At 49.9% G+C, this 20,129-nt stretch overlaps 10 protein-coding genes across 10 annotated transcripts; 6 read left to right on the top strand and 4 right to left on the bottom strand.

The window, feature by feature from the left end:
• Positions 1 to 65: 65 nt before the first annotated feature.
• Positions 66 to 1,463, top strand: CDV56_104666 (short chain dehydrogenase/reductase family protein; the record flags this gene model as incomplete). The annotated part of the gene is made up of 5 exons (XM_026758285.1): positions 66 to 346; positions 426 to 511; positions 568 to 735; positions 788 to 858; positions 918 to 1,463. 5 exons carry the CDS (start codon positions 66 to 68, stop codon positions 1,461 to 1,463), a joined length of 1,152 nt encoding a protein of 383 aa, XP_026615503.1.
• Positions 1,464 to 1,684: 221 nt separating this feature from the next.
• On the bottom strand, positions 1,685 to 3,401 carry CDV56_104809 (uncharacterized protein; the record flags this gene model as incomplete). The annotated part of the gene is made up of 4 exons (XM_026758428.1): positions 1,685 to 2,416; positions 2,493 to 2,975; positions 3,052 to 3,229; positions 3,346 to 3,401. 4 exons carry the CDS (start codon positions 3,399 to 3,401, stop codon positions 1,685 to 1,687), a joined length of 1,449 nt encoding a protein of 482 aa, XP_026615504.1.
• Positions 3,402 to 3,499: 98 nt separating this feature from the next.
• Positions 3,500 to 4,384, top strand: SEC22 (SNAP receptor SEC22; the record flags this gene model as incomplete). Its single annotated transcript, XM_026758579.1, has 5 exons — positions 3,500 to 3,533; positions 3,591 to 3,625; positions 3,692 to 3,801; positions 3,857 to 4,262; positions 4,322 to 4,384. The coding sequence occupies 5 exons, from the start codon at positions 3,500 to 3,502 to the stop codon at positions 4,382 to 4,384; spliced, it is 648 nt and encodes a 215-aa protein (XP_026615505.1).
• Positions 4,385 to 4,664: 280 nt separating this feature from the next.
• On the bottom strand, positions 4,665 to 5,991 carry CDV56_105052 (Elongator subunit IKI1; the record flags this gene model as incomplete). Its single annotated transcript, XM_026758671.1, has 3 exons — positions 4,665 to 5,395; positions 5,460 to 5,585; positions 5,913 to 5,991. 3 exons carry the CDS (start codon positions 5,989 to 5,991, stop codon positions 4,665 to 4,667), a joined length of 936 nt encoding a protein of 311 aa, XP_026615506.1.
• Positions 5,992 to 7,274: 1,283 nt separating this feature from the next.
• CDV56_105253 (SNUT3/LISCH7 family protein) lies at positions 7,275 to 8,066 on the top strand (the record flags this gene model as incomplete). Its single annotated transcript, XM_026758872.1, has 2 exons — positions 7,275 to 7,626; positions 7,681 to 8,066. 2 exons carry the CDS (start codon positions 7,275 to 7,277, stop codon positions 8,064 to 8,066), a joined length of 738 nt encoding a protein of 245 aa, XP_026615507.1.
• A 517-nt stretch (positions 8,067 to 8,583) lies between these two features.
• CDV56_105360 (NAD(P)/FAD-dependent oxidoreductase) lies at positions 8,584 to 9,894 on the top strand (the record flags this gene model as incomplete). Its single annotated transcript, XM_026758979.1, has 2 exons — positions 8,584 to 8,623; positions 8,702 to 9,894. The coding sequence occupies 2 exons, from the start codon at positions 8,584 to 8,586 to the stop codon at positions 9,892 to 9,894; spliced, it is 1,233 nt and encodes a 410-aa protein (XP_026615508.1).
• A 282-nt stretch (positions 9,895 to 10,176) lies between these two features.
• cwh41 (mannosyl-oligosaccharide glucosidase) lies at positions 10,177 to 13,017 on the top strand (the record flags this gene model as incomplete). Its single annotated transcript, XM_026759102.1, has 7 exons — positions 10,177 to 10,426; positions 10,498 to 10,974; positions 11,036 to 11,193; positions 11,240 to 11,285; positions 11,351 to 11,729; positions 11,810 to 12,710; positions 12,769 to 13,017. The coding sequence occupies 7 exons, from the start codon at positions 10,177 to 10,179 to the stop codon at positions 13,015 to 13,017; spliced, it is 2,460 nt and encodes an 819-aa protein (XP_026615509.1).
• A 222-nt stretch (positions 13,018 to 13,239) lies between these two features.
• On the bottom strand, positions 13,240 to 13,883 carry CDV56_105714 (MMtag domain-containing protein; the record flags this gene model as incomplete). Its single annotated transcript, XM_026759333.1, has 3 exons — positions 13,240 to 13,355; positions 13,447 to 13,784; positions 13,846 to 13,883. The coding sequence occupies 3 exons, from the start codon at positions 13,881 to 13,883 to the stop codon at positions 13,240 to 13,242; spliced, it is 492 nt and encodes a 163-aa protein (XP_026615510.1).
• Positions 13,884 to 14,363: 480 nt separating this feature from the next.
• On the top strand, positions 14,364 to 17,183 carry CDV56_105793 (uncharacterized protein; the record flags this gene model as incomplete). Its single annotated transcript, XM_026759412.1, has 6 exons — positions 14,364 to 14,468; positions 14,520 to 14,527; positions 14,586 to 14,631; positions 14,690 to 15,498; positions 15,552 to 16,330; positions 16,534 to 17,183. 6 exons carry the CDS (start codon positions 14,364 to 14,366, stop codon positions 17,181 to 17,183), a joined length of 2,397 nt encoding a protein of 798 aa, XP_026615511.1.
• A 693-nt stretch (positions 17,184 to 17,876) lies between these two features.
• On the bottom strand, positions 17,877 to 19,763 carry CDV56_106046 (RBR-type E3 ubiquitin transferase; the record flags this gene model as incomplete). The annotated part of the gene is made up of 1 exon (XM_026759665.1): positions 17,877 to 19,763. One exon carries the CDS (start codon positions 19,761 to 19,763, stop codon positions 17,877 to 17,879), a length of 1,887 nt encoding a protein of 628 aa, XP_026615512.1.
• Between the last annotated feature and the right edge of the window lie 366 nt (positions 19,764 to 20,129).

A 20,129-nucleotide genomic window follows, 5' to 3' on the forward strand; every position in this document is an offset into this window, starting at 1 on the left:
GGCTTCTAGGGGACCCTCCGTCCGCGATGGGCATGTCTGGCGCGTGAACTATCGGCCTCGACCTAATGACGGACAATCAACCCTCCCCCGATTACTCCCGCCCACAGTTTCCTGCCCATAGCGAACCGCGAGTATGGGTTCTCACTGCAGGAGACTCACCCATTGGGATATCGGTTACCCGCCAGATTCTTATGCACGGTGACTATGCGTTAGTTGGACTGGCACATACATACTTGGACCGGGACGAATGCCGTCGCGAGGAGTTTGGGGCCTTCCTGGCTGAAGTTGAGAGTCACCACGATGAAGGATGGGCGCAGCGCTTCAAGACAGTTCCTTTGGATATCAGGTGCGGACGTCCTTGCTTCTGACCTTTTTTTCCCCCCCTCTCATGAATTTAATGATCGGAGCTGACAGACGACATGTAGAATGATAGGGCAATGTCAAGCCATGGTCGCCGAGGCAGTCGCATCATTCGGCAAGGTAGACATTCTACTCTGCTGTACTAGCCAAAGTAAGGAATCTAATTTCCTGTTTTTCCCTTTTTGGTTTCATGTGCTGACACGCCAGAAGCCCTGATCGGGACGGTAGAGGAGCTTGCAGCTTCTCAGCAAACTTTGAACTTGGTCAGGGACCAGTTTGAAACCAATTACTTCGGCCCTCTGAACATTATCAAAGCAACGCTGCCTCACATGAGGAGGCAGAAATCCGGCCATATCATGATTCTTTCTGGCATTAGTATGACGTTCCTGGACCACTATAGCTTCGATGCGCCTCTAATCTGGAGTAGCTGCCCACATTGGTACACCCGGCCTTGGGATGTACTCCGCCGCTGGCTGGGCCCTGGAGGGATTTTGCGACGTAAGCTCCCGGAAGAATGCTCAATTTTCGCTTTCTAGCTAAGAAGTTACATCATTTAGAGCCTCGCGTACGAAATCGCTCCGTTTAACGTGAAGCTCACAATCTTCCAATGCAGCATCGAAATTGGTATCCTGACAAACTTGATCACCAGTGTGCCTCCGATAGTTCCAGCGTACTCTCCTGCTATCAATCATGCCCCTTTGTTCCGTGGTATATTGAACAGACTGATTCCTCGTCTGCCCAACCAACAGACCCAGGACACGGAGAATGGTTACCAAAATTCAAATCAAGCCAGCTCTGCTGCAGAAGGGCCCTTTTCCGCCCCCAAAGTTTTCTCCATGTATCCACCACTAAGTTCCGCACATATGGAAGTCTTGGTTGAAGAGACTGTGTACGCTATCACAGCCATCGGTGGTCATGAGAACCCACCTTCACGTCACATAGTGGGACAAGAAGGTGTCGCGAGCGTCAAAGAAAAGCTCAAAACCGTTAGCGAAGAAATGGAGGATTTCATCCAAGCAAGCTTCGCTGTTGATTACGCTGCTGACGGTGGCCCAGGTCCGTCCAAGGAAGATAATATGGCCTTGGGGGGCAAACCACAATGAAAGAATTTGATTTTTGGATCGCGCGCTTTCTCAACTCTTGCTAAAGCGCTATTTTCGAGACTTCAACTGCCATTTCATTCAGTGAAAAGTAGCCTTGAATGGCTGCACGTAAGTTTGTTGAGAACGCCTGGCCGAAGACGATTATGAGGAAATGGCCGTCAATGCTCGCATTAAGTCGTAGCCAGCACGAATCCCTTCCAGATACTTTGAAGAGAAGTTTTCTACTTCCCTCTAAGGTACCAAGCCTGTCGGACCTCCCATAAACTTCCCATGTCCTGGTTGTTTCGGTAAGATCGAAATTCCTTCCAAGCATTCCCATTAGGAACGTCCTTGATACGCCCATCCACTTCCAAGATTTTTAGACTGAGTGCGTTTGGGCCTCCGATGTTCTCTAAAATGATTTCTGAGATCTGATCCGAATCGCCGGCCAGATCGATTGAAGACGATTTCTTGTCATTCGCTAAACCAGAAGCGACTTTATCTTGAAGGACTTCGCTTGCTGCAGCGCTTCCTGCTTCTGTGTTGTTAGTCGAGACAGCGTCGAGTGTCCCTATAGGTAAGAATGAATCTGCCTCTGGTCGAGAATTGGTGATCTCCACCGCCAAGCTTTGGGGATTGGCTACAAGGACAACATCGTCATCTGGCACACAATCCTGTGAGTCGTCGTCAGAAGATATAGATTCTTGTAGACGCTTTTTGCGACTACCGAGCTCGACTTCAGATTTCCGCTTTCTGGAGGATCTGGACTTCCTTGTGCTCTCAGTGGCCCCTTGTGCTTCTTCGTTTTCCTTGGCAGCTCCGTTCGTTGGGACCTCAGTCTTGGAAATCTTATCGTCATTGGCTTGAAAACTCGCCGTAGAATGCTGCCCGCCTGGAGCTTGAACGGCAGACAGGAAGACTCGTTGGCCTGGAGGAACTGCAAAAGTCAAGCGCGATCCGTTAATCTTCAGAATCTAGCCATGAGTATTGGTTAGCCCAAAAACGAATATTTGGCGAATGAGAAAAGAGGGTAAGGGGCGCTGCACTCACTTTTGCCTCTTTTTCAACTAAGACCTTATTTCGCCCTTTGCCAGCAAAGGTTCGCGAATACTTCCAGACATCACCCTCGCGCACGACTCCGTGCTCAATGAGCGTACTCAACTTCACTTGGGAACTCTGTCCAGCGGCAAGAGTCTTGTCCATTTTCTGCTTTTGGCCCCAAAATTCTTCGAATTCATCCTCTTTAAATCGGTCAAACTTCCCCTTTTCCCTTTCGCGTACCGCCTCATGAGCTTGGCGTTGCCATTCAGGATCGTAACGACCATGTTGGAGGTCTAGCTGAAACAGACGAATACTATCTCGCCAGAAGTTTGAATAGCGTAGGAAAGATTCAGGCAAAGGGGGTATCTTCGCTTTCGGATCATCCGAAGTGGACTCGCGGTTCGGGTGTAAATTTTCAGGAAGAAGACTCAGTATCTCCTCTTTCTCACTTTCTTCAAGGCAGTCCCATGCCTCGGGCCGCGCGAGCAGTTTCTGGATTCAGAACGAGATCAATCAGCTTCCCGGTCACGTTCTCTGACTGCGCATAGTCCACTCCAGCACGACATACCACAAGGTCTATATCAATGAGTTGCGAAGTGGTACTGGTCATCAACTTTTCCTCCTCCCACCGATCCTTTGCCGTTCTTCTGGGATTCCGCTTCGGTTTGGTGTTTGTAGACATTGCGGAGCCGGACGCGCCAGCGTCATTAGAACCTGCTACATCAGCAGAGCGAGCTGCCCGGGTTCTGAATCATCACTGTTAGTATCTGCCCTTAATAAACGCGCAACAGACATCCGCCGCGAGCGAACCATATACCACAGCTTTCGTAGTCTGCTGGGTGTACAAGATGGCATCACTCACTTCTTCGGTTGTTTCCCCGTACTGCCGCTCTCGACCGCCTTGCGCTTGCGGGCCATTGTTGAGGACAACACCAAGCAGGGAGTCTCTGTGTAAGCTGTCTTCTGGAAGTCTGCGCACGCTTTAGACGGTAGATAAGGTTGCAGTTATTCTCATAATGGTTAAATCGACTCAGATTGCCAGGCTGGATGGTAAGATACAGCACAACATGGCGTTGAAATGGAGCAGTCACTGACGTTAAGAGGAAGGCCTGATGCTAGCAGCGTCGGTGGATGATGAACAGGTGGGTTGACGACTCATTCACTGAAACTTCACAAGAGAGAATCTAACAAGGCAAATCTCTACCCAGGCAGAAGCGGAGCTTTCCGAGCTTAAGTCTCAGGCCAAAATGATATTTCGCCGGTTGAGTCGCAATTCTGCACCGCAAGCCAGTATTGAATCCGGCCAGTATAATTTACAGTACGCACGGTCTTTACATGCACAACCCATAGAAACCTACTCATGCCGAATTTAGCTATCTCATCAAAGATGACATCTGCTTTTTGTGTATTTGCGATCGTTCGTACCCCCGGAAGCTTGCCTTCACCTATCTCGAGGATCTAGCAACGGAATTCACCACCACATACTCCCCGTCACAGTATCATTCTCCAACTCTGCGACCATATGCTTTTGTGGAGTTCGATACTTTCATTCAACGCACCAAGAAGATTTACCAGGATAGCCGCGCATCGCAGAACCTCGACCGCTTAAATGACGAGCTTCGTGATGTGACCAAGGTAATGACCAAGAATATTGAGGACCTTTTGTATAGAGGCGATAGTTTGGAACGCATGGGCGAGCTATCGGGACGTCTGCGGGAGGACAGTAAGAGGTATAAGAAAGCTGCAGTTCGCATCAACTGGGAGCTGTTGATCAAGCAGGTAGGTTGTCTCCGCACCCACAGGAAGATTCCCAGAAACGCGCTTCTGACATATCATAGTACGGACCATTTGCGGGTGTTGGCTTCCTCCTGCTCTTCCTAATCTGGCTTCGATTCTTCTGATTCCCTTCCTCGTCCGAACGCTATGGTGCTTAACGTCCCCTTCCTTCAATGTATGCTTAATTTTTCCCCATGGATGCAGGACATCCTGCCACTCATACTTGACCTCGTCATCCTGATAAACCTCATAATCTGCAAGTGAAAGTCTCACACATGCTGTCACATGACACGGAGAAGCAAATAACTCGCTGCTGACGGCAATCAGAAGAGAGTCTGCATATGTAGTGTGAGATGAAGTCATGTAAACGGTTTGCGAAGGCGCTGTGACCAGCCAGATGAAACGTCATATTTCGTCCTCTTCTTCGTCGAAATCATCCTCTTCACCCATATCATAGAGTATGCGTCCGCCTTCTCCAGGGCCGTTGCCTTGCTGCGCATCAAAGTAGGGCAACACGACTCCTTCTCTCTCCCTTCTTTGCCTTTCGGTGAGACGTAATTCGAAAGTCGACTCTGGTTCATCGCTTCCCATTCCAACGTCTGACTCCACCGGGGGACGATACAGCGGGTGATCGTCCAGTAGAATCACAATTTCCTTCGCGTATTGGGACGGATAGCGCGCTGCTGGTGGTAGTACATACCACTCCAGAACGCCACGTCCACTCTTACGCCGATGCTCCATTTCTAACACGACGCCTTCAACATAATCTTTTCCTGTTGGTTTGTCCAGTCGGCCGAGCAGGACTCCATCCAGCTCTTCTTCGAGTCCAAAGACAGGCGCAGCCAGACTGCGATCACGGGCGGCTTTCTGGGCAAGTATGTGTGAGAAAGAGTGGAGCTTTATGACGGTAGTTGCGAGATAGCTCAGCACAGACAAAGACGATGGAGAGTAGGGAGTTGCACATAAGGGGTTCGGGACGTCCTGGTGGAAGGTCACGATGAGTGAGGTCTCGACTTTGGCGGGAGATGAGCCGGGAGGTGCGATGAACGAGCCGAGGAAAGTTGGCAAATGGAACTGCGAATCGGTCTTCTTAGAGCGCAAGAGTGGATTGATAGAGTCAATGAGAATTAATCTACCTATAACCAGGGGTCGAGGAAGTAAGCAAAATTGCGAAGGAGTCGGTCTGTATATTTCACTCACGGCGCGAGGGAACGTTAGAAGCTGGCTTGTAAGCAGCGCCTACTTCCCTGACAATTTCCGAAGGATGCTTCTTTCGAGCTGAGATAAACGCATCAACACCTTCGAAGGTCCTCAATGTCTCGAAAGCTATGAGCGTTACGTGAACTTTTGAAAGCTTCCCCAGGGGCCGTTAGCACAATGAATCAGCTCAAAAGATAGCTAGATAATGCTATCAATAGCAAGCTTCATAGCCAACGTGAATGATCAAAATGTAGCTTCTTGCTCATGGGCCAAATTACTCACTCTCGCGCGTCGTATATACTCTTGAATCAATGGCGTGGCTGGTTGTTCTAAAGAGTCCAACAACAATGTGAGGGGGGAAGCAGTGTCTCTGAGGCTGAGAAGTTTCGAAATAAGAAGTAGATTATGTGTCTGGCGATGAGATAAATTTGAAGGAGCCATTTTGTAGGCTACAGATGTCATGTGTGCCTGTGTCGACGATGAAATGTTTCGCGATGCGGGGTTTGTTCGAGGATCGGAGAAATTGAATCATCGACAGCAGAATATTCTTGGGAGTTGGGGCAGCGGGCCTAACTGGTCTTTGCAGTTAGACTGAGGCTCAGCGGGACGGGCCGTCAGGCTGCATTAAATTCGCAGATTACTGGGCACCTGACTGCCTGAGGCACCACAGCGAGTTAGTCCTTCATCTTGTTAGAGTCAAAGAGCGTAAGGTATCCTTGTCGTCAGATCAAAAGTAGAAGAATGAGGGCTTTCTAACTTTTCAATGAGCCAATAAGCCATGGTGAAACTTGGATTTTGCCGATTAAGAACTAAGACATCCTGAAAGCCACTCTTTGAATACTTCGTTGAGATTCTTGGGAGCCGACCCGACCACAGCTACGGCATTCTCACACATCAGTCTTTGAAAGATTCCAGTCTGGTGTTCTCATAGGCTTTCACTCCTCGCCACTCGAACAATCCGTGGTATACTGCACGCGTATGTGTGACCTCAGGTTTTAGAAGATGTACGCGGGTGTTTGATGTTTCTCTGAGCTTCTGCGGCCAGGAATATCACATCACTGAAGGACGCAGTCTGCCCTTTAAACGAACTGGCTATGGGCCATTCTTATCCGACGAAAGTGTGCCTTGACGCTGGAATTTCGGATTCAGCACTGGTTTGAGATATCCACAAAGCAATTGCAACTCATCCACTTATTCAGTTGTGTCGTTGTTTTTCTGCTGTGTCTGGTTTATAACCGATAGTATATAAGAACAATGGTAATCAATGTGACAATCTGATGAATACCTATGCTATGTTTGGGAAAGGAGTCAATATGCCGAAAATTAACTGCAAAAAGGAGCTACTGCTCGCAAAACCGGAAGAAATCAGCAGCAGATACGAAAATTGGCTATTTTCGTGCTGAGAAGACATTGGCCCTTCCCAGTTTCTGGCCTCATCTTCTTTAAGGTTGGTATTTATGACGAGATAATGGATGTGACTGGAGGCTGTAGAGGATGCTTATCATGCGGGAAAGTCGAAGGCCTGAGTTGGCTTAGTTGCGCATCAGGTCGAAATCGGCAACCGTAATAACTTCACGTTTCTCCGTTTCAACTGCGCCGAAGTGTTGTTCAGCAAAAGGACACGGCCAAAAACATTTTTTTCGATGAATTGATACCCTTTTGTAGACCAGTCATGAGTTCCAAGTCTTTTTCATCATAATAACCTCACCAGTCTCCGAAGATCGCCTTGCTCTCGAGCATCAGAAAAAGCACGCCCCCCCCTTATCGATCATTTACGATCACGATCTCCGCAACACAACAGCGCAGAATTGGAAAATGGCAGAGCCCCCCGCAAAACGAGCGAGACGAGTCGATAGCTCGACAATGTGGGACATAGACGATCGAAAAACGCGTTCTCCTGAGCCGGACTCAGATATTGGCAGAAGCCCTAGGCGTGAGCTTCCACATCAGAAGGACGATCGGCGGCGTGACGGGCCCCGTGATGACAGAAGATACCGTTCGCGCTCAAGAGATAGAGTTGAAAGGCGCCGAGAAAGGAGCAGGTCTCGAGACCGACGTGACCGTGACCGTGACCGCGATCGCGATAGGAGGGATCGGGATAGGGAAGGTCGGGGAGCTAGGGACAGAGAGAGAAGCGCGAGCCGAGAAAGACATTACGATAGACGAGGTATGCCGCATCCTACCAATGAATACGAGCTGCTCATACCTAACACTCTCTAAGGGTACCGAGACAGATACCGCGACCGCTCCCGCTCACCTGTTCGAAGTGGGAATAAGGACAGGACTAGAACACCACCACCACCACCGCGAGGGCCCAAGGGAGATCGCAGAGACGATCGCAAAGACAACCGTCCGTATGGCAACGGCGTCTCACATGCACCATCACGACGAGACATGGACGAGATGGAGTTGGACCCTGATGTACCGGTCGAAGAAGATGAAATGGAGGCACTGATGCGCAAGAGCATGGGTTTTACGAGGTTCAGGAGCACGAAGAATACAAAAGTGCCTGGAAACAACGTCTACGGTGTGCGGAAAGAAAAGAAGACTGTGTACAGACAATACATGAATCGTGTAGGAGGATTCAACCGGCCCCTCAGTCCTTGATGCGAAGCGATACTACAAATTTGAAATGTGTGATGCAACAATCGCTAAGAGCTCTCTATTTCTATCGACTTCTTCTTCTCATCTTCTCATCTTCTCCATCCGGGCAGTTTTCTTCAGATCGATTTGCCATCCATTGTGCGCATTTTCCGGAGCAGGTTTTGTTATGGCACGCCCTTTTGTGTGTCTGAATTTGGGCGGCATATTTGAAGTTTTGATATTCATTTCAACCAGATAAGAGCTGGGTCATGCTTACCAGATTCTCAGTACAATATCAATAGCCTTCTGGCGATGACAACAAACTAATAATACTTCCTACTAGTATCAGCTTCGATGTCAAAGTTCTTATGTATGCCAGCTCCTGCGACAAGGCACATGACTCGAGTGACGTATGTGCCTTGTAGCCCTTCTTTATCCCCACACCTCCTATCTAGAGAGCATCTAGTAACGAATACCAACAACTTCCGCAAGTGTGGCTTCCATAAGGTTTCTGAAACCCAGACTGTCCCTGCAACGTAAGATGTCGGCCTCGAGTGAGCGTCGTGAAATTGTTATCGTTGGTATGCATGGCTCGCCTTCAATCTGAACTACCCCGCACACATTTTGACGTTCATAAAGCTGATAAAATGGTCCCAAAGGCGGTGGTATCATTGGATGCTGTTCGGCATATTATTTGACAAGGCACCCATCATACGATCCATCGCGCCATAAAGTGACCCTGATCGAGGCGACAGAGATTGCGGGAGGAGCATCAGGCAAAGCTGGGGGACTCCTGGCGCTATGGGCATATCCAAGCAATATAGTTCCTTTGAGCTACAAGCTGCATGCGGATCTGGCCAAGGAACACAACGGTAAAGAGAGATGGGGTTATAGAGAAGTTGGCTGTGGACAGATAGTTGCCAGAGGCCGTCCGCTCAATGAAAAGAAGGATGCGGGCGAGAAGGACACGGGAAGCTCATTATCCCTTCAGAAGCGGAGTGAAGCTGCTATTGCGAAACTGCGGAAAGCCAAATTTCCGCATGATCTTGATTGGATTGACCCCGAACTGATCAGAGGCTATGAGAGCATGAGCGACCCTGGCGAAACCGCCCAAGTCCACCCTTACCTCTTCACCACGTCAATCGCAAAGCTTGCCGAGGACAAAGGCGCAGAGATCAAGTTGGGATCAGTGACAAACATTGGCTACGCAGGTGATGCTGTCAAGTCAGTTACATACACCGATAAGGAGTCCGGAGAGTCGCGCACAATTTCCGCGACGGACATCATTATTGCTGCTGGTCCCTGGACACGAACGGTCATGCCGGAAGCTCCCATATCGGCAATGCGCGCTCACAGTGTTGTCATCCGACCGGTCAAGCCGGTGAGCGCTCATACTCTATTTACGAACATTGAAATACCCGCCAACTTCGATCCATCGAAGCCCTCACGCCCAACAGTCGCGTCTCCGGAGATCTACGCCCGCCCCGACGAGACGGTATATGCTTGTGGTGAGGGTGACCAGGTTGTCCCGCTTCCAAAGACGACAGCAGATGTTGAAGTGGACCAGGCACGGTGCCAGGAGATTATCGACCAAGTGGGAAGCATTTCTGATCAGCTTCGGAACGGACAGGTTTGCGCACGGCAAGCTTGCTACTTACCTAACGTCACTGCCGTACGGGGTGGTCCTCTGATCGGCCACACTGGCACCAAAGGACTCTATCTTGCCGCTGGACACACCTGTTGGGGTATCCAAAACGCTCCTGGGACCGGAAAGCTTATCAGCGAATTTGTCTTTGATGGCGACGCAAAGAGCGCAAATGTCGGGTCTCTAGATCCGAGGAACTTTTTGTAAAGATTTGAAGCTTTATATAGACTAGAATCATGTCATTTTGGTATAGTCATGTTCTGAAAATAAATTGTGCCTCTCAGCTCAGTCTGTTGTTGCTTAAGTAGAAGACTGACAGCTGGGACTTGATAGGAGCTTGGGCCACGTAACCCGTGCGGAGCGGAGGCCAGAAGCTCTCCGCTTTAGGACAGATGATAGTGTTGAGAACCGTTCCAATTGCGAGGTCTCATGTCATAATTTCATGCCGAGTCTTGAGATCTCTGCTTTTCCTCCGATGCATTCCTAATTATGTATTTCCCGAATTTACATTTCCTTCTCGCGCCCTTTCTCTATAATGTCGTGGTCTCCGCTGGTCAAGCCTCCGCCGCAGACGATATATCTGTCCTGACCACAGAGACAGCGAAGGCCAACAACGACTCATTATTATGGGGTCCCTACAAGTCCAATCTCTACTTTGGTGTTCGCCCTCGCATTGCAAATAGTCTGTCCGCTGGGTTGATGTGGGCGAAGGTGGACAATTACGGCACCGCGCAAGCCAGTATGTCTCCGGCACGATTAGTGCATTGAGAGATCAATTGCATTGCATTGAATACTGACCGCTATTCGAAGACTTCAGACATACTTGCGAGCAAAATGAAGGCATGGCTGGCTATGGCTGGGACGAGTACGATATCAGAAAAGGCGGGCGGCAGACAATCCATGACACCGGAAACTCCTTGGACTTGACAATCGACTTTATTAAGGTCCCTGGTGGACAACATGGCGGCAGCTGGGCTGCCAGAGTGAGAGGTGTCCCTCGCGAAGATGGTTCCCCAGACCAACCTACATCAATCGTCTTCTATGCTACTTTGGAGGGGCTGGGAAACCTGGGTGTTGCGACGGAATCGGGTCCTCTTGGGTATGAGGGGGACGTGAAATTGACAGGATATACGACCGATCTTGGAGATTTCTCCATCGATGTGACTGCTGGCCCTGAAACCAACGAACATCCTGAACATGAGCACCCGTCCTACGAAGACAAGCCGCTGGATCGCACTCTGGTTTCCAGCTCTACCATTGCACCTGAAAACCTCTGGCAGGCAAAGGGTAGGCTCAGTATCCCGAGGAATCGCTCTCACATATCAAATTGGCGCTGACATATGTACAGCCATTCTTTTCGCGCAGATGAAGTCCGAAGTCAATGAGATTATACAGAAATTTGGCCAGGAGAATCCTCCCCCACCAGCGCAAGTCTTTACGATCAAGAACGCGCCTGGCGACGGGAACATCCACCTCCTTCAGAAGGTGTTCAAGGGTGCTTTTGAGGTATTGTTTACCATTTGCTCGTCGGTACATGGCTTACACTTTCCAGTTCGATATCCTGTTCAATTCTGTGTCTTCTCCAGATCCCGTGACGTGTAAGCTCCTCCTTTCGTTGGCCTCGCCGGCCGATCGAACGAAAATACTAATCAAAGGGATGTAGCCGACAAACTCACCGAAGAGATCTCCAGCGCTTCTCAATCATTCTCTGACCGCTTCGACACAGTCCTTCCACCGCAGTCTCCCTTTGAGACTGCAGAGTACTCTGAGTTCTCCAAAGCAATGCTGTCGAATCTCATTGGCGGCATTGGCTTTTTCCATGGAGATGATGTTGTTGACCGCTCTGCAGCACCAGAGTACGACGAAGAAAACGAAGGCTTCTGGGAAGAGACGGCCGAGGCGAGGGCGCGAGCTCAACCTGTTCTTGAAGGGCCCAAGGACCTCTTCACTTGTGTCCCATCTCGCCCGTTTTTCCCCAGGGGTTTTCTTTGGGATGAGGGATTCCACCTGATCCCTGTAATTGAATGGGACACTGACCTTGCGTATGTTCCTCGATTTCCCCGGCCTTTTTCCCTATTCTCCAATATCCGTTTAATGAATTGGCCTACTAACTCAGAGAAAGGCTCGAAATTGTGAAGAGCTGGCTGAATCTGATGGATGAGGATGGCTGGATTGCTCGAGAGCAAATCCTTGGTGCCGAGGCCCGTAGCAAGGTGCCACCAGAATTTACGGTTCAGTATCCTCATTACGCCAACCCGCCGACTCTGTTCATGGTACTGGAGGCTTTTCTGGATAAGCTGGAGGCTAGCAAGGACGCCTCTTCTCTGAAATTGGACGTGCTGGACGGTCTGCGCATGACCTATCTGCAAAACCCGGAGCTGGGCGAGGCATTTATCCGTTCGATCTATCCACTGCTCAGGCGGCACTACTTTTGGTACAGGACTACCCAAAAAGGAGACGTCAAGTCGTACGATCGGGAAGCATTTTCCACGAAAGAAGCATACCGCTGGCGAGGAAGGTCCGTCCAGCATATTCTCACTTCGGGACTGGATGATTATCCTCGCCCACAGCCTCCCCACCCAGGCGAGCTGCATGTCGATTTGATTAGCTGGATGGGAATGATGACTCGTGCCATGCGACGTATCGCCGAGTTTGTCGGCGAGACTGAGGATGCGGAAGAATTTAAAGTGTACGAAACGGCGATTGAACGTAACATCGACGATCTCCATTGGGATGATGAGGCGCAGACGTACTGCGATGCCACCATCGACGAATACGAAGAAAGTGTCCATGTTTGTCACAAGGGCTATATTTCCCTCTTCCCGTTCTTGACAGGCATGCTGGGCCCTGATAGTCCTCGACTCAAGGCTGTTCTGGATTTAATCAGAGATCCGGAAGAGCTTTGGAGCGACTACGGTATCCGCAGCTTGAGCAAGAAAGACGAGTTCTACGGTACTGCCGAGAACTATTGGAGAAGCCCGATATGGATGCCCATCAACTATTTGGTGGTCAAGAATCTTTACGTGAGTAAATATCATTTGAAATCTCGGTTTGTACAAATAGACTGACCGTGCCAACTAGGACATTGCAACAACGCCTGGTCCTCGTCAAGAACAGGCACGTGAGATGTACTCGAGCCTCCGGAAAAATTTGGTCGAAAATGTCTTCAGACAATGGAAGGAGACAGGATTTGCCTGGGAACAGTACAACCCTGAAACCGGAAAGGGGCAGCGGACGCAACACTTCACAGGTTGGACCAGCATGGTGGTGAAGATCATGTCAATGCCTGACCTGCCTGCCAACAAGGAGAGAGGCCATGACGAGTTGTAGAATTATCAAACAAGGTCCTTAGATATATTGGTATAATCTAGGGGGAATCGGAACACCTGTACACTAACATTTGCCTCCCAGCGCCCAACTCCATGTGCAAATAGATCATAAATATGATGCAGTCAAAGACTCACCGGCGTCGATAATTATCGGAGCCATGATCCCTTGGATGTCTTCGACGATGGTCTTCTCTGTGTCTCCGGTGACCATCTTCACCCGCCCTTACTCTGCTCGTGGACCGCGAACGTGTTCGCCTTCTCCGGCGTTCGCGATCACGAGACCGGGATCTCGATCGCTGACGGTGGCCCCGATGATGACTTTCGCGCTCATCGTGATGCCTACGATGTCTATGGTCTCTGTCTCTGTCCCTGTCTCTGTTGCTCTCGCGATCACGTATACGATGCCTTCCTGGACTCCGACTCCGCTCACTTCTCCGTTCTCTCTTCCTATCAGCTGGACCCTGAACCACAGTCTCCGGCTCCCTTTCGCCTAGAGGTGTAAGGTTTGCATTGGTATCCGCACTCGACGGTGGTAGAGGTAGGCCCAAGGCTCGTGCCATGGCTTCTTCCTCAGCTTGTTTGACCCGTTGTAGCTCCTCACGGTCCCTTCGAGCCTGCTCTTCCGCGGTTATGTCGCCCTTGGCATACCATTGTAGATCACGACCTTGTTGCCAGCGACCGACGGGGGCCATAAGAGAATGGCCGAGGTAATTCTCGCGATGTGTAGAATCCTTCACATCAGACCATTTAAACTCGCCGCGGCCGCCGCTGTTACAGTCAATATCCATAGAGTAAACACACATGTAGCGAGAATTCAGGGAGTGCTTACCGGCTGCCTTCTTTGCGAACACCTGCGACAAGATCCATCTTAGATGTATCCCGTTCGCAAAAAGCTTGGTTTTGATTGTCAACGGATGGAGACTGACTGATTGAGCTCACTGAAGGGGACACATGGCACGTGCGCATAAATGTTTGCCTGAGGCATCAATAAATATTGTCTGACCTCATTGATTACCACATGTGGACGAGGTATATCGTTTGACGACGCAGGTCTATTCCATAAGGCGGCTTTGGACGATCCTCGCTTTCTATACTCAAGAAATGCCTGAAACCTATCTATTTCATGTATTAATTCGATATAACCGGGTGGTTCGGTGATGTTGTTTTCAGTCTGGTACATATACCCCTCATGTTAATGGCTTGACAATAATACCTATCTCTCCTTCGCTTCTTGTTACCCTCTTGAGTCGCCCACTCTGCTTCCGTGTCTATAAGGAGCTCGGTGGAATTGCGAAGCCTTTTTCCTGACACTCTACTGTCAGTGAAAGTCACTGTAATTTACCAAATATGGCGTCTCGCAGCGGTCCTGATGGAGAACCTTCGGGACCGAGGTTTCGCCCAGGAGACGGCCTACATCTCCGACCGCTGAATGTCGAAAAGGGATCAAACAGGGTGTGTAGCAAAGTTGCTCCTCGATTGATACTGGCTGACTGCTTTCCTTAGTTTCCTGTGTATGTCCAACCTCTGCTCTATTTCCAGAATCTCTGAATGACATTGACGCTGTCGCAGGACGGACTCTATACCTCCCCAGACCGCAACTTGGCGGAACAATTTGGTCAGTTGAATGCCTTTTTTGTACGTTCTGTAGGAATTCGATGCTGATATATCCATAGATCGCACTTTCTCAGCGTCGTAACTTGCTGTTCGTGGCCTACAGCCATCAAATCTATGTATGGGAGCCTGCTGGCTCGTTTCAGATGCTCGGCTCCCAGCCTGAAATGACTATCACTCCTGTTATGAAGGAGCCCCATAGCAGTGGCTATATATCGCCAAGCAACCCTCATGCCATTAACAACCTTCTCGTGGATGATCTCGGTCGCGAGGAGGTGTTGCTGCTTGTCACTGACTCGGGAAATGTCTGCGGTTACCGAGTCGAGGCAATTTTCTCAGCGCTGAAGCGCGCCGCAGAAAACGAGGACAAACGCCCGCTTGATGGTTCCCAGGTGGACCCATTCTTCGCTGAATACGTGCAGGCGAGTGCCTGGGGCTTGGCTATACATAAATTTGCGCGGCTTATTGCTGTAAGCGCAAACACGGGTCTCATCACTGTCTTCGCATTTGCGCTGGTAAATCCTACATCTACAGACTGTGGGAATGAGCCGGAGAATGAACTCGATTTCACGGACTACGATCAGACCTGGTTGGACATTAGGGGTAATGAGCAATTTGCGCAATTGCAACGACTCATGCCGGACAAGCACCGGACAAGAAACATCAAGCTCACCTACACAGGGCACTTTTCAAACATACCGTCTGTCGGCTTCTATAACTGCGATCTTGATCCCAATGGAACATGGATGGTCAGTACTGATATCGACAACAAGCTTCTTGTGTGGAAAATCTGGGAGAGCCTTGGCCCATTCAACGTCTATCACTTCAACGAGACTACCTTCAGGTCGTTTCCGGAAACTTTGCGTAATGAGTGAGACACGGGTATTTCTAATATTGAATGACATCTTAAGCTAACTGAAGCAGCAGCGAAAGAGGCTGGGCCGTCCTCGCCCTTGACCCACGCACGATTCAACCAGTCAAGTCTACAGAAGAGGCCTTCGGCGGTCAGCCTTTGCGTCGCAAGAAGCGCGGCCAGGTAGTGTTCGACATTACGAGACTGAGCCATCATATACCAGATGCTTCACATCTTTACAACTACTTTCCACCCGCAGTCAGATCTGAGCCTGATCAATCAGTTTTGCCTGACATCTTCGGAGCGGACTGTCGCATCAGTGGTGAAACTCAAAAACAAGCCTATACGACAAGGCCCAAACGTCATCCTCCGGACCACAGCAGTTTTCCAGACTCGGGAGCTGCTGGTGAAGCCAATCGTCCCTCAGGGGCAGCCAACAGCTCTGATTATCATGCTGCCGATGGTTCGACTGCTGAGGACGAAAGTAGTGAGACGGACATGAATTCGGACTCGAGCCAGAGAGCTTCGAACCAGGATGCTGTCGGATCTGGCGACGATGGGAACACAGACGGTTTCCACCATGCGAACGTCAATCTTCGGCGCCATCATGGACAAGGACCCTTGACAACGGCAGAGTTTCTTCAGTTTGCACTGTTAGAAGCCTTGGGTGGCGACATCCCAGGTGCCGAAGAATATTTTGACGACAATCTAGATTACTCAGATATCGATGAGGACGACCGGGGAGAAGACAGCAACGATACTGATGAGGAGATGGACGATGCCGAGGACCGTTCTTCCGACAGTGATGCCGTTTCGGACACAGAACTTGCCGCATACTCGGCTTCCGATGGTATGTAACTCAGATTGTTCCTGCAGTGAATTAGGAGCAGGCATGCTAACAAATATTGCAACTGACTTCAGCTCTCTTTCGGTTTTATTTTCCAATCCTTCATTTTTCGCAAACCGACATCCGTCTGCTTCCTCACCCTTTAGCGCCACAAGCCAGTGTTGTATGTGGAGCACCGCTTCGACAGCGTTTTACCAGACCTATAGTCTCCATACGCGCGTGCGATCGTTTTAACATGGTCAAGTACATTCCCGAGCACGGCATAGTTGTCGCGGCATCCCAGAAAGGCCGTGCCGCCGTGATAGCTCTTACGCAATCCGAAGAAACTGGTCTGTCATTTAGAGTCGATTGGATAGTTCCGTTTGAGAGTCAGGAAAAGTTCGGTGATCGTCCTTTGGTCCCCCTGTTAGGCATGAGCGTCAGCCCCGTTCAGGGATTTGAGATGCCTCCAGATGTGCCCTACATCCCTCGCCACGTGGGCGACGGCAAAGAATTGAATTTCCAATTTAAGGATGTCAATCACGACAGGAGCAATACCTTCGCACCATCTTCCAATCTAGAGGGTGGTTCGAGAAAGATATATGCTCCGACATTTCCTTCAGGGCCTGGGCTGAGACAATCTGCAGCAGAGCGTGAACAACAATACCCGTCCACACTGCCTGAATGTCACGCTAGAGCGACCCGAGCCTATCAGCCAGACGAGCATTGGCGAGGCTGGAATCCCTCACGTCGATATCGTCTACTGTTGATGTACGATGACCATACCGTAATGAGCTACGAGTTCTGGTACGACTGGAAGACGAAAGTATCCAATGAAGAGGACGGAATGGATCAAGACGAAGTGCTCATTGTCTGAGGGCACCGATACCCCAACCAATCTGCCGACCAGTCTCTACATCTGCACATCTGCATAGTGGACGGCGTTTCTGCGTCGTTACCTTTCCCTCCACCTCCTCAATGAATGTACAAAAGCAAATCAGAACATACTTTCTGAATAGATTTCAATATATGTCACTCAGCATCTACGACACAAGCATTCAACGAATACACCTTCTACATCTCACCGAGCTTCAGAATCGCGCCCAGACACCTTTTTAGCCTATCTAAGAACCAGCCAGTAAATGGCTGCGTACTGGCATGAAATGGTTCTGGGTTTGTGCTATTTGTTAGCTTCCGGGGGGTTGGCGGGTATGGTGCGGGATTGCATCGGGATGGCTGTTAGGTTGAGAAGGATTGTTTGGGCACTGCTTCTTTTTGTTTTGACTTTTCTTTCTTCTGGAAAATTGAAGGTATCTTGAATTGTACATTGGGTAATTGACAGAATATGTTCGCACATGTACAGCTTTTTTTTCAACGGACAAAAAACACGCAATGCTATGAACAAATCATGTCGCTAATCAGAGATATATATGCATCACATCATTATTTTTGGCAAATGCATGCGAAAAAATATTGTCTTTCAGGAGGTAGTTGGGCATCATCGTGATAGTTCATATTTAGATTATGGTCGTCGAAAATGTCTGATTGTTGTGTAGATCATGTCGGGGAGTCAGAAGTCATCATCCAGTTCGTCACTGTCCCATTCATCCTCACGATCATTCTGGACCAGGTCCAAAAACCTCTGGAGGCCTGGTCGATGGATTCGTCCTGGTCGAGGCGGCTGAACTGCAGCTTGCCCGTCGTGTTGCCGAGGACGGTCAGCAACAGGGCGGGCTCGCACCTCAGCCATCGCTCGCGCTTGGGCCTGCCTCTCTGCGGCGGCTGCCCTGCCCGCTGCATCCAGAACATTCGCATCATTGCCACGGTCTCGGTGACCGTGACCACCCGCAGCTTGGTTGACTTGTGGTGGCACCGGTGCAGGAGGTGGAGGTCGCCTTCGGCGTGCGATCTCATTTTCACGTTCATCGAACTCCAGGACAGGAGCATCTTCGTCATCACTCGGTTCGTCGAAATCTACCAGATCATTAGGTATCCGGTGTAGAGCCTCAGCGCCTTCGGGATCAATGCCGTCTCCTCCCTCCAGATCCCACAATCGATTATAACACTGGCTGTCGATATCGTTGAAGTGCCGGTAAGGGTTGTCCTCAGAAAGCCAGCTTGAACAGAGATAGCAGAAGTGGGTACTGCACTTGAAACATATCATATGGTTGCAGCCCATGCGTTTCTGACAGGGAGCCTCGCATGTTGGACAAGGTGAGGTGTAAAGCCTTAGGTATTCCTCTGTCGCTTTCTCTTCCGCTGACAGCTCCGCCTCTCGCCGAGGGAAGCACCGTACCAATTCCCCATGCCAACCTTTCTTACAGACGCTGCAGAAGGCATAGTTGCAATCTTCACAGATGGCAACGCGATCCGCCATTGGAGGTAGCTGGGCCTCATCTCCGTTCGGATCAAACGCAAACCCTTCCTCCTCGTCAGACGAGTCAACATCATCTGTCATGGGATCGATGGGCTTCGGATGCTTCTTGGACCGAGCTGCACCCTGGCACCACTGTCGAGGGCAGTAAACTGTTGACTTGTCGGACTCGAGCTTCTTCTTTCTTTTCAAAAAGACATAGCGCTGTACTGTCTCCTGGTCTAATGGTATCTGAAGCAGCTCGCTCGGACTAAGAGTTCGGTCATGCCTCTTGCGCTTTTTCAACTGCTTCCCTACCTCTGGTGTATCTTTTTTCTCCTTGGCGCAATCGGGAGCCAGACATTTGACACTGTCAACATCTCCCTCCGTGATACAACTGTTGTAGAAGTCACGCAGACATGAAACGCAAAAAACATGGGAACAGGACAGAAGGCGGTGGCAAACCGATCCCTTCTTGGGTTCGAGGCAAACCCCGCATTCGAAGGTCTCTTGTTCGAACTTTTCCCGCTCAGCCTTGTTGTTGAAATCCAGCAATGCGATTTTTATGTCACGGGGAAGTTGCACTTCCTGGTCCGCAGTGTCGCTGACGCTAAAAGCTGTCTCTGCCAATTGCTGGAGGTGATCAATATACGTATACACAACGAGATCCCTCCCACATTCTTCCCACAGACGTTTGCCATCCTCTGTGAGTCGCAAGATGATCGAATGTGGAAGCCATGGTGGATTTGTCTCGAGCTTGAAAATGGGCGCATTTTCAGAAGGGTAGCCTTCTGGGAGATCAATCTCAAGACTGAGAGGAGGCAGGTGCGAGAGGATATGAACGTCCCGTCCGTCGTCCTTGGTAGCAAAGCCGAGTCCAACATCGCTGGCATCGAGGGAAGTAGGAGGAGTTAAAACCGCTGGGAATCCAGCATCTGAATGTCGCTCGAAGCAGACGGGTAAGGGTGTCGAAGGCTTGACGGGTATATCCAAAGAGGCCCTGAAGGGAGAAGCAGGATCTATTTTAATTTCAGGGTAGATGGCAGCGATGGAGGACAGCTCAACTGAGCGTTCATCCTCCGACAAGAAGTCAGACTCGGTCATTGCGAACAAGACTCGGAGATGATGAAGAAGGCAGGTTTGCTGATGGAGAATATCAAGACAAGAGGTTATATCGGGTGGCGAGGCGGAGTTTGGACGGAGTTATTCCAAACCCAACCATAGTATAAAATCGGAACCTCGTGCCGTCTATAACATTCTGCAAGGAAATGATCTATTAGGAAATAAAAGTAGTGGTATATTGAGAATTGAGTGTAGAGATACACAGGGGTCGAGGAGGGTTGCGTGGTGTCGGGAAACTCAAGTAAACCTATCCGTGTCCATGCATTAGTAAAAGAGGCCCAAGATAGCTTGAAAATGAATGCGACGACCATGGATGGATTATACCTACCCCTCAGGTACAATAAGCTC

Source organism: Aspergillus thermomutatus, assembly GCF_002237265.1.
Source record: "Aspergillus thermomutatus strain HMR AF 39 chromosome Unknown NODE_64, whole genome shotgun sequence".
Taxonomy (NCBI): Eukaryota; Fungi; Ascomycota; class Eurotiomycetes; order Eurotiales; family Aspergillaceae; genus Aspergillus; species Aspergillus thermomutatus.